The 12,443-nt window shown below is 39.9% G+C and overlaps 1 protein-coding gene across 2 annotated transcripts in view; it reads left to right on the forward strand.

Annotated features, from left to right (window-relative positions):
- The window catches only part of STAG1 (STAG1 cohesin complex component), a 166,126-nt gene that overhangs the window by 43,809 nt on the left and 109,874 nt on the right, over window positions 1-12,443 (forward strand). For both annotated transcript variants that reach the window (XM_083868709.1, XM_083868708.1), the window contains exons 3-4: window positions 1,940-2,042; window positions 11,131-11,295. In XM_083868709.1, coding sequence (XP_083724835.1) covers window positions 1,940-2,042; window positions 11,131-11,295 — 268 coding nt within the window. The remainder of the gene's footprint in view (window positions 1-1,939; window positions 2,043-11,130; window positions 11,296-12,443) is intronic.

Here is a 12,443-nt window from a genome sequence, read left to right on the forward strand (position 1 = left end):
TAAAATTGCCATTGGGAATCAATGTGCATTTTGTCAGATTTACTTGAAGTGTGATGAGGTATTTGGGTAAAGGCTGGATAACATCCATCTGCATGAGCATGTTTTCAGCTGTATTTACTGCATTGCTTTTCTCTGCTGTGGCCCTAATTTACCAAAGAATTTTGAACTCTGTTTGGGGTATCTTCTGTTTGATTTTAGGCTTTTTACATTTTTGGGTACCTTCCCAAATACATAGCTTGATATTAAGTTTTTCAAATTTCTTATTTTATGAAGTGAAAAAGCTACTTTTTAATTGTATCACAACAAAGCTGCATTTTCAATATTTTGTAGAGTTACTGTGTTGCAAACATGTAATTTGTGAACTCAAATTCACTAGAATAGTGGTTTTTCATCTAGGGTGCCTAGATGATTTTCTGGGGTGTGTAGAGTATTCTGAGATAATCCACTGAAGTTATTTTCATTAAAAGAGATTCATATATGTTCTTCTACATTCTGGCTTTTGTAAAATATTCTGTGGACCCTTTGGTGTTTTTGTGCTTGGAAATAGGAAAAGGTTGGAAAAGAATGTCTAAACATTAGAAATGCATCATAGTTCTGCAGAATTATTTGAGTGAGAGCAGACCTAGACAATACAGTAATTTGAGTAAAGAGGAGTATGAGAACATTCCCAGTTCTGATACAATGATATCTTTCTGCATTATTAAATAGCTTTCTTGGTGTTACAACAAATTTGTGAAGTATTCCTGATCTATAGAGCAAAATACAAAATAACCCCCAGACAAGCTGGAAGATCTGTGTAGATCTTGGCTTGCTGGAGCTTCTCAGTTTCTCTAGAGCAGATCACTAATGCTGCCCTTGATGTTTGAGGCTCTATAAAATATGGAATAGGTCTGGTTTTCACCTTCCCTTTGCACAGGGGTCATACAGCAACTGAACTTTCACTTAAAGGAAATGATTTTGGGTTTAAAGAAATCTATAATTATGACTATGCTTGACCCACCCTTGAGTAATCTAGAATATTATTAGTTTAAAATGAAAATTTATAGAGATCTGGTGCACTGCTGGTCTTGTGCAGTAAAAATAAAGCCCCTCAGTAACAGGTATGATTTTGCATGTGAGCTGCTCTTGGGCAAGATCTAATGCCTCTAAAGATCAATTACAATCTGAATTTCTTCAAGCAGCCCTGTCTGTTTGGAAGGCAGAGAAGTACCTGTGCCTCTGGCTGAGAGGGGTGGTGAAAACTGGGGGATTTTTTTTGCATATCATGATCTTAAATCTGAAATGGCAACAAATGAGAAATTATTGTTTGGGCTTCTCTGCTGACAGCAGCTGAGCAATGTCAAAGCTTTTCCATGGTACAAGTGAAAATATTTTTCTAACTGCAAAAATTATAAATGTCTTCAGATCAAAGGGAGTTTTCGGGTTTGGGCCTCACAGTCAGCATGAATCCTTTTTATTAATAGCTGCCCAAGCCCCTTGTCTTGGGGAGTGACTGAGAGCATGGTGTGGACCCTTGTGCTCCTGATGAGACAGCTGGATTGGACTCCACATTGCTCTTGGGGCCTTGAGAGCAGCTCAGAAGCAGCTACAAAGAGTAAAAGGAAGTTCTTGGTAGTAAATACATTGTGAGATTGGTGAATTGAGCATGTGCTGGTTAATATAGCCAGTTTGGAAGTGTAACCTGTTTTCAAATGAAAATTAATTTAAAGAATTCCAGTCAATAAAATGACATTGCAGGCAATGAGAAGGGAAGGCCTTTTGCCAGGGCTAACAATGCTGAGTTCCTTGGTTTGCAGAATAAACAAGGAAAGCCTTTTAATGCTGATGTTTTTTGTTGTTTATTTGTTTTCTGGCTCAGGAGTAAGTGTTTAATTGGTCAGTTACAGACTACTTGTTGATTTCAAATAATTTGAGTTTATCTGATGTGTTTCCCCCCTAGGGATTCTACAAATGAAACTACTGCACATTCAGATGCTGGCAGTGAGCTTGAAGAAGCAGAAGTCAAAGGGAAAAGAAAAAGGGGCCGTCCCGGCAGGCCTCCAGTATGTGTCATTTATTTTTGTTTTGTTATGCATCTGTTTAATTTATTTTTGTTTTGTTATGCATCTATTTATAATTGACTGCAGACTCTTTTTCATCTGATCGTCTTGTGGTCACATAAATAGGCTTTTAATGAGTCCTATGTCAGACTTTATGAAGACTTGTTGTATGAAATATTTATCAAATTGATGTGCAAACAATGTTTGGAGCATTTAAAAAAGGACATAAAAATGATCTCATAATAGCTATTAATTTTTCTTTTGCTAGCTGCTTTCATGAACAATACACTTTTGTTTTTATTGTCATTACAACATTCTTCCAGATGTGAGATTAACCTCAGTAAGTGCAACCACTTTCTTCTTGAAAGTTGTAATGGACTTTAAGTGACAAATGACATTTGAGCTATTCTTTTATTACTGATAATCTCTTAATGTGGATGGAAGAATTGCAGCATGATATTTACTAGGCTCCTGAGAAAATCTATTAACACATTTAAAAGCCATGTGATTGACACACACTGCGTTCTACTTATGTATCCTCTGGCATAGTGCAGCAGGTGATATTGTTGTCTTTGGCTCTGCTGGCCTATCAGTAGGAACATACAGAAACAGTTCTCTGTTACCTGGGGTATTGGGAAGGCTTTCTCTTTTATTTTCATTTGTTTTATAAAATAGCCAATTTATTGGAAAATGAAGGGAAAGTTCTGTGTGTCATGTTGTCCTTCATCTTGGTTCTTGAAGATGATCAGTTTAGTTCTCTTGGCTGTATCATGTAAAGTACACAGTGTGGAGTAAGACTTGGTGGGACCTTCTGTATTAATGAGTTTGATTCACCTCTTAGTGTTGCTCTGTGAATAAACTCGCAATATGAATGTGCCATGTATCTATAGATACATATATCTATATAATAATAATAAATGGAGATGATTGCTTTTTTAACCCTGAGGGCTTTGATCCTAAGGCTTGCTTACCTCAAACCATGGACTTAGTGAGGCTGTAAGAATGGACAGATCCATGTGTTCCTCTCAGGCATGCTGGCCAAGCTGGAGCAAATTCCTCTTTACTGTTGGTTTTCAATTTACATCACAGCCTCTGGACTTACTCAGGGTGCCAACGTTTTAAATCCTGGTCTTTTCTGGGCATGTTGTCTTCCCTTTTGAAAGCTTTCAAACACTTTCCTATGCTGCGTAAATTCTTCATCAAATAAATGGATTTGCTCATGAACATGAAGCCTCTTCAGAGCAAGCCTTAAAGAAATGTTTAAAGAGAACAGCTTATCTGTTTACATAGCTTGTAAGCAAAGGATAAAATGAAGACTTATCTTACAAATATTTCATTAGCAAATCTTTGTAGCTCTAATAAAAAAAAGCAGGCTGGTGCAACCTGATTGCTAACCCAGAATGCTGTTACAATATAGGAATTCAAGTTATAGCAGCACTAGGGGTATTTTGTACCCAGCACACACTCATTGGAAGGGTGAGGTGAATGTTACAAAAGACATTTCTCAATCCTCTGCTTCAGTTTATTAGTGGCTCCTGTGGGAACATTTGCTGAAGCACTCTGCTGGTCCTGCTATCAGGTTTCTACAGAAGGAATTGCTCATTTTGCTAAGAACAACTCCAGGCTCATTGGGTGTGTGTGATTGTCAAGTGATGAATGTGCAGGAAGCAGCCATTGCTTCATTCACAAAGGGATGGGCTGTGAGCTGACTGCTGCTGCTGCTGCTGAGGAGCAAGACCTTAGGGTTACCAGGGGGGATTCTGTGGAAGCTTCATCTTAATGCTTAAGAGGAGTCAAAACCTGCTAAATCCAGTCTTAAAACTTAGAGGAAGAAAACAGAGAATGAAACAGTGTCCTTTATGAAACTGTGGTTTGTCAAAATTTGGAAGAACTTGCTCAGTTCTACTTTCTCTTTTCCTTATGACCTCCATCCCAAAATCTCAGGAAAGCATATATTAGGACTGGAGGAGTTTCAGAGAGGAAAAACAATATGATTGTTTATGGAATGGGACTCAGCAGATCTCACTGCAACCTCCTAGTCAGAGTGGGATCAGCTTTGGGACCAGACCACATTGCTCATGGCTTTTCCAGTTTGATTTTGAAAACCGCCAAGGCTGGAGACTGCACAGCCTCTTTTAGGTGCCTGTTCCATTTTACTTCGTGATAAATTTCTCACTTGCTTCTTGTACAAAAAAAAAAAAAAAAAAAGCCCCAAAAGCAAAAAGTCACGCAGTGACTAATGTCTAGAGGAGAAATGCAGAAACCTTGGAAAGACTAATCTAGGCAATTGAATTAACAGCATTATTTGATGTTAAAAGCCAGAGACTTGGTAATTGTCTTACTTTAGCGAACAATGTTGCTAACCCAGCTGCTTCCCTCAGGTGAATTGCCTGGTTCTTACAGGAGGTGCAGCTCCAACATTTTCCCCCCAACTCTTCACTACTGTGGTTTTTGTTTCCTTCACAGGTACCACCTACCTTTGCTGTCACATGTGAAACAGATTAAAAGCTTTAGTTAAGTTCAGAAATGTTTTTCTCAACTGAGATTTAGCTTAGATGATTTTCATTTCTGTTACAGGCCTGAAGAGTGGTAGCCCAAAGGCTCTTCTGATTTCTGTGGCTGGGATTTTTTTCTAACTAAAATATTATAATCTAATAAGATTTGATCTCTTCCTGCAAATGCTGATTTGCTGATGTCCTTAGGCCATCACATCTATAGTAGCACATCTGCCATAAACATACTGACCTCTTTTGGAAAGGGACTTTGCTTTGTGCTGCATGATCCTATTACAGAGCTGCATAGAATACATTCTATTTAATGTATCTGTGTGTTTTAAACAGGTTTCTGCTGAGTGTCACAGAATGGACTTGACTTTTTATCAGAAAGATGCACTACGACAAGAGGGTTTTCCAGATTGTTTTCCAAAGAAAGACATTCTCTGCAGATTTGAGACCTTTGTGAGAAGATGGTGCTCATTTGAAAAACTGCCTTTTGTAACAAATACCTCTTCAGTTCATAGAGAACTGTAAAGCCTTGGGGGTACCTTCACTTACTAAAAAACTTGGAACTAGTTATCTTTGATTTCCTTTCAATCCAAGTCATTCCATTCTAAAACACTGCTTTTCAAGTAGCCCCTTCACTTCTATACACTGTTCTAATGAGTACTTGACTGAGTTGCCTAAACAGTCAATTTGCAAATAGATTAAATGCATTGGTCTTGCAGAACAGCTCTCAGACTCTAAACTGAGTGTCCTGAATTCCCCAGGCCTGGCTGTGAGTTCAGCAGGGGCTGCACCATGTCCTGCTCTGGTGGCTGGGGCTGGCTGTTGGCCATGGACCCTTCTGAGCACTGAGTCCTGTAGAGCAGATGCCCAGGGAGGGACTGGCCAAGAGCTGAGTGTGTCCAGCCAGTGGGATATTGTGGTGCACATTTGTGATGTGAGGATACCATCTGGGTGTGTGTTTAATGAATTCTGGGGGGGTCTGTTTAAGGAATGACTTCTGACAGTCCTCGTCTTGGAGTTCCTGAGTGAGCCTTCTCTGCTGCATTATTGAAATACATGAAATACATGAAATACATGGGTATGGATGTGTTCTCCTGTTCTACACAGGGGATCTGCAAACCCAAAGGCTTATGATGTAGTGTAGCATTCACATCAGTGAGCTCAGGCTCAGATCAGTTATTTTCCCATCCTTTTTTGTCTCCTCTTTTGGATCAACACTCTGTTCAGCATTGTTGGCATGCTTTATTTTAAACTACCTGGCTTCACCTTCCCAGGAGCTCAGAATAGCTTGGCTTAAACCTCCTCAGCTGCTGAGGGTTGAGGCGGTGAGAGAGATCCCTGGCTGTGTTTCAGATTCAAAGTAGAAGCAGACAGATTTAATCTCTGTTTCAGAGGGCAGGGAGAAACATCAGTTTGTCTGTTTCAGAGGTGGCAATTTGGAGATCTCTGCTGGTTTCTCTCTCATCCCATACTCAAAGCCACAGTGTATCTTTCTCCACTATAAGCCACATAAAACAAGGCACTTCTGATGCTTTTATCCCCAGCAAAGCCTGCACAATTTTGTTTTCAGGTCCTTTTGTAGTTTTTGGTATGGAGGAGACAGACCACAATGCCTTATCTTTGCATTCATATGGGAAATTTTAATGTTGCAGCAGAATCCTGGCCTTATTTAATCTTGCAGTATAGATGTTAGATACAGCAGGGGATTGAGTTTTGCTTCTAGTTCCAAGTCATACGTGTCCTGATTAATAACAGGGAGGAATCCTCTTAGAATAATTTCTTTTCATAGCAGTGGAGGTTTGTGGTTGGAGTGATTTACATCAGTGTCCTGTTTCAGCTTGCCTGCCTGATGGTTTAGGTCTGTCGCTTACAACTGAAAGAAGTCTGTAGTTCAGTAGAAACGCAGTGCATCTATATCATCTTTGTGAAGACTTTTCTATCCTGTTACCTGTAGCATTAGAAGTTTTCCTTTTAAGGAAAAGAAAAAAAAACATTAATTTTTTTCCTTTTAAACCATTAAAAGTTTTCCTTTTAAGCTTTTGATGGGATGATTCTTGTATTTTTGGCAATCTAATCTATTCTTCATTTTTCTGTGGAAATAGTCTTTTTTGATACTAAATGCCTCAGCCAGAAGAATTGAAATTATTCAAGCATTTATAGCATACTCTCTTGATTCTTTAAGATGACTTTTAGAGCTCTTGATAGATTTTTAAATAAGGATGAATAGCACCACCACTCCCCAACACTGCCTCTGCTTTGTCCTAAACTGCAGGTGCTGCAGCTGAAGCAGCTCTGGATGCAGTGGGTGGTAGGGGACCTGCACCTGTCTTTATTTGTAGGATGAGACTTTTCACAGGGAGCACTGTGTTTGTTTCTATGACCAAAACAGTCCACAGGACTGTTGGAATCCAAGAACCTTCTCCCTAGATAACCGTGATGGTGGCATGAAATGTGTCATGGTCTTGTTTTAATCAGGATTAATTCATGAAGACCTCAGGCATTACCATTCTTCCACTTGATACAAACTTATAATACAGGGCCTCTTGAGGGGCTGGTGCCTTGGAGAGGCAAGATCTTCAGTCTTACTCAAGTGGAGGTTAAAAAGCTTCTTCCACCTTCCCTGGGAAGTGATATATTTATTCTTCTAAATGACTCATGATGTGAATGCACTGGTCATTGTTTCCAGGTGCTGTGTTAGGTGGAGTTACTGACTCTAGGATTTTTACTGCCTTTATTTCTTCATGAAGTGCATCACATCAGCTTGGGGAATGTTAATGGAAAATCCATTAACCACATTCACTGTTTTTTTGGTAGTGTATGAATTAATTTTCAGTGTATTACTTGATTTTACAAATGTGGGTCACTTTATTTTCTTCACAGTAATTTTAAAGACATGAAAGAAAACCTATTGTGTAGCTAATTTGTTACAAAATCCTGAACTGTCATCATTTTAGTTTAATTGCAGTCAAGGTGAGTATTTTATTTCCTGTTTGCATTTGTTTAAGCCTTAAAGCAACAGGTAAGGTATGTGACAATCAATATGGCCATTTTTGATTGTTGATTCTGTGGCATATTCTGGAACTTCTGAATTTCCTAATGCTGGTATATACAAACCCTCAGCTTTTGTTGTCACAGATTTGAAAAATCATCAGTAATTTCTACTTTCATTTGGCACCTCAGTCCATTTTGACACCACACCCGCCCAGCTGTCCTGGATTTTGGAGTGAAATCACAAATGCAACTGCTGCAGCTTCTCAGCTCCATGCAGCTCCTTTCTTGGTGTGTGATTAAATAGCCTCAAGCATTCTTACCTTGTCATGCTGCTTTGTCCCTCCCCTTGGCAGTCCTAATTCCCCCACTTCAGGGGGGAACTTTCTGTCTGAAGACTATAAAATGATGTGCAGTAATCACAATTTTTGCTCCTGTTAGGACTCAGAGGTTCTGTTTTTCCTTGTGTCTTGAGCATTTGGTGGATCCACGGGAGCAGACCTGCTACATTTTCACTCTGATCTTATGAAATATTTCATTTTACAGTTGTCAGTGATAGTCTGGCAGGTTAACTGGGGCCACACTCATCCTTGAGCAGGGCTGTTTCTGTGTGGAAGCTCTTCATGGCTTTAGAGAATGGGTTTTTTGGTTTTTGCAGAAGGATCACCCTTTCCTATGAGTGCATGTGTCTCAGTTACCTGTACCTGGCATCCTCAAAGCCAAACACCATTTTTAGATTTGTAACTTTTGCAACTCCACTTCCAAGAGCACCCTGCCTTTGGAGATAGTCCCGGCTGCTCTGTATCATGAATGAGTCTTCTCTGTGCTTCTATGGAAGTACCAGTCCTTCCTTTTCCTTCACTTGCTCCGATGGGGGTGGAGGATGTCTATTTCCATCCTGGGATAGAATCATGGAATACCAGGTTGGAAGGGACCTCACAGATAATTTGTTTCAACCTTGTCTGGCGAAAGCAGGATCCAAAAAGATGCCCTAGCAGCCTGTCCAGCTGAATCTGAGTTGTCCAATGTTGAGGAACCCCCAAATTCCCTGGGGAGATTATTCCAGTGGCTGATTGGTCTCTTTGGTCTCTTTGAAGTAGGATTTCCTATTGAGCTTTGTGCTCAGAAGCAGGAACCTGTATGAAGCTCAAACCTGTCAACATGGCCTGCAAGTTTCTTGCTGTAAATTCAGAGACATTATGTGCAAGTAATGTTTGACAACTGCATTGTAATGCTGTGTGTTAATGGCTGAGGGAATGCCACATGCTTTGTGCTTGCAAAACTTCAGAGTACCAGACAGTTGCTGGAGGACCTATATATGACTTTCTTTCATGTTCACACTCTGGAATGAGATTAAACTTGGGTTTCCTGCCAGATGCCTGCTTTATGGAAGTGCTGAGGAGTGGATGACCTTTCACTAGTGCCTTTCCACCTGAAGACAGTGTTTGTTAATCCTTGCCTAACTCAGAATGTTCACATTTTGGATTTTCTTCAGTCTCAAGTGGAGCATCTTGTCTACTTGTTTTGTCTCCAGAGGCAGGATTCAGTACAAATCCTGCATCTGGATTTTGCTATCCCAGCTTGGATACACAATGGCTTTTGTTAGATGCAGTATTTTTCTCCAATCTGAGAGATGTTCTCAAAAGAAATGTTGTCAAAAGAAAATCTACACCAGAGAAATTTTATTAGAGTAGACTCAGTAATATATCTGGTGTTAATTCAGGGGCAGAATATTTACTTGGACTTGAAGAATCTGGCTTTATGCAGTAATTTGTCAGAAGTACATCTGTCAGTTATTTGTGTACCTCTTCTGAGGGCTCAGTGGTGATCTCACCCTTCCAATTCAGACTAGGAGCTTGGTCAAAGCACCTTCCTTTTCCCAGGATACTTGAAAAGGGAATTTAAACTGGGCATTTATATGCCTAATGATTACACATTTTGAGCCTGTGTCCATAGTTCTCATGCTCAGGTACTCAAACAGGTGGCTTTTCACATTGCTTTCGTTAACAAGGTACCTTTGGGTATGTGCATTTCACATCCATCCCTTTATTTTGTTTCCCTTCATCCTTGCAGTGTTTAATGCCTCTCTTTCAATTACACCTTGAGAAGAACTGGGTGTAGAGGGGGCTGATATTGGTTTCTGTGGAGGGCATCAGTTTGCCCTAAGCCCATTCAAGCTTTCATTTAGCAGTCCTTGTAGCTGGGTGAAGTGCTTATGTCTCCCAGATGGAATAAGTGCATGGATTATATATCTCAAAAGACTCAATTTACTTCTGTTTTTTATTTTAATAAATAGTGATCACGAGTCTCTTTTGAGCTCAGTAGAACTTAAACATTTCATACATTGGTAACATTCTTGCTGTTTCAGGCAGCTTTGCACATATTTAAAAATTCATTGAGGGAGATACTCTTTTGATCGTAAGTCCAAATGTTATCCAAAAAACTTCACAGAGATTGTACCATTATTTTAAGCTTTCTAGCTTGCATTTCTATGCAGGTCCTTACCTTGCCCTATGCTTCAGCCCTCTGGCCCACCCCTTTTAAGGCAGTGATCCCTTCTGAAGCATGGGGAAAGCTGGACTTGCAGGGTTGTCTTCTACCAGCTCTCTGCCAGAAATTAGATCCCTTTCCTCTGTGGTAAAATTCTCAGTGTGTCTGCACTGTAATAGGCAACCAAAGATGTTGACTTTGTGTTCTTTAATAAAAGCATTAATGGAAACTCAGCTGACAATATACTTGAGTAAACGGTGCCATGAGGATATTGTCCAAAATTTAACCTTTGATTTGCTTGTGCGTTGTTTTCTTTAAAATAATTCCTCACAATAACTTCATTGTTCTGTGGAAAACAGCAGATTTTGCTTTTGTTTGGCTCACAGTGGGGAGAAAGAATAGAATATGGAAGTAAGAAATCTGATGTTATTTTCCCCAGAATTGTTTTTTTACATTACATAATTTAGATCAAAGGGAAAATGTTTAAACTTATAAAACTTTGAAGTGAGAGGCTGTTATGGTGATCTACTAAATCAGGTTGTACAAATTTGGTGATTTGAGTTGAAGAGCTGACTATGTTCACAGTTTCTTATAAAAGTTGTATGAAAATGAAAATACAGAAAATGAATGTTAATGTGGCAAATGTATTTTTAGTAACCTATTGTCTAAGAAAGATCATTAGTTAAGATCACCAATTATTCTCAATGTCTATGTTGTGCAAGACTCATACGAGGGCTGACGTGAGCTGGTACTCCAGCGTTGGGGGTTCAACACTGTCTTGGAGTGATCACTACTGACCCTGGCATGGCAGTGGCTTTTAAATAGTCCCTCAACAACTACTGAAAAATAAAATTACATGTACCCAACTGGATGGAGTCCTGAACAACCTTGTTGATTTTCCTGATTTTAGCTGACTCTGCTTTGAGCAGGCGGTCAGGCTGGAGACCTCTGGAGATGCCTTCCAGCCTGCTTTATCCCATAATCTCTGTGTGTATAAACGTGTGTGAGGGTGTAACCATGTAATGTTTATGGATGATTTATAAAGAAACACTGTGTGATTTCAGATGTAGCTGTAATAAACTTTCCCTGTGCTGGTTCTCTTTGCCCAGTCTGCCACGAAGAAGCCCCGGAAGTCTCCCGCGGACAAGGGGCGTCCGGAGGCCGGAGCGCGAGGGGCGAGCCGGGGCAGAGCCAATGGCCACCCGCAGCAGAACGGAGAAGGGGACCCTGTCACCCTCTTTGAGGTGGTTAAGCTGGGAAAGAGTGCTATGCAGGTAAATGTCTGCTCATGTTCCTCCTCACAATTCTGTGTATCCTGACTGGAGTGCAGTCTAAGCTGTGCTTTTGTAAACAGTATTATTTTCTCATGACTGTATTGGTCCAACAGACTGTGTATGATAAATTATGGGACTTAATGGGTTCTGATTGAGGGCTGTCATGTGTGCTGCTGAAGAACAAGAGACCTGGTAGAAGGTCATGTGTTTCAAATTCTCCATTATTTTGTTCCTTACTCCTAAGTTAAAAATATATGCTCATATTAAGCAGGTCATTAAAGTATATCCTGTAGCAAGCTTTATGTGGGCAAAAAGTGTCTGAAAACAATGATGAATCCAAGTGGTTTTTGTTCACTCGTTTTTTCAAGAATACCTGCTCACACAAGCAGTTTGGAGCCCTTTGCACTGGAACTTGCATTCCTGCTGTCCCTATCAGGACAGCGGGTGAAGGCTAAACTCTTTCCCAGACTTCCACTGAGTCTGAGGGAAAACCTTGACACATCCTGAAGGCAAATCTTTCATTGTAATACAAATAAGATCGTCCTAGTTGCCTCTAGAAATGTTTCTTACCCTCTTATGTTTTGATCAGGTCAGAGATCTTTGCAGGATGTGTGGGGCCAAGTGAGTTGCACCTCAAGACCCTGCACAGAGGATTGGTTTTGACAGTGTTGTGTTGTTTTAGTAACCTGCTGTACTGCAGCTCTTGATTTTGATACTCAAAGGAGAAACAATGGGCCCAAAACACTCTTCAGCCTCTGTAGTCCAAAGCTAACAGTCATTCCTGCTCTGAAGGATTGTTTAAGCAAACCTCCTTTACTTTGCATTTCAGCAACACAAGACTTAGGCAGTATCAGTTAGTTTGTTTTGATGCTGACTAACATGAGAAAAGTACAAATTAGGAAAATCAGGTGCTCCGTCCCATCATCAATATTACTTTTAGTGCAGCTAAAAGCTAAGCTTCTTTTAAGTCCCAGAGGAATCAAATATTTCTAATGAGTGAAAGTTGTTGAGAATTTTCTGTCTCAAATCTGTGGGAAGTCTGAGATGTAATTTTAAAAAAGTAATACACAGGAAGGAAATGAGAACTTTTGTACTTCATAGTTTCTGTGTTTACACTTATTCAGGATTGACCCTTCTTATCTACTAGG

The sequence above is a fragment of the Zosterops lateralis genome (genome assembly GCF_965231275.1).
Source record: "Zosterops lateralis genome assembly, chromosome: 10".
In the NCBI taxonomy this organism is placed as follows: Eukaryota; Metazoa; Chordata; class Aves; order Passeriformes; family Zosteropidae; genus Zosterops; species Zosterops lateralis.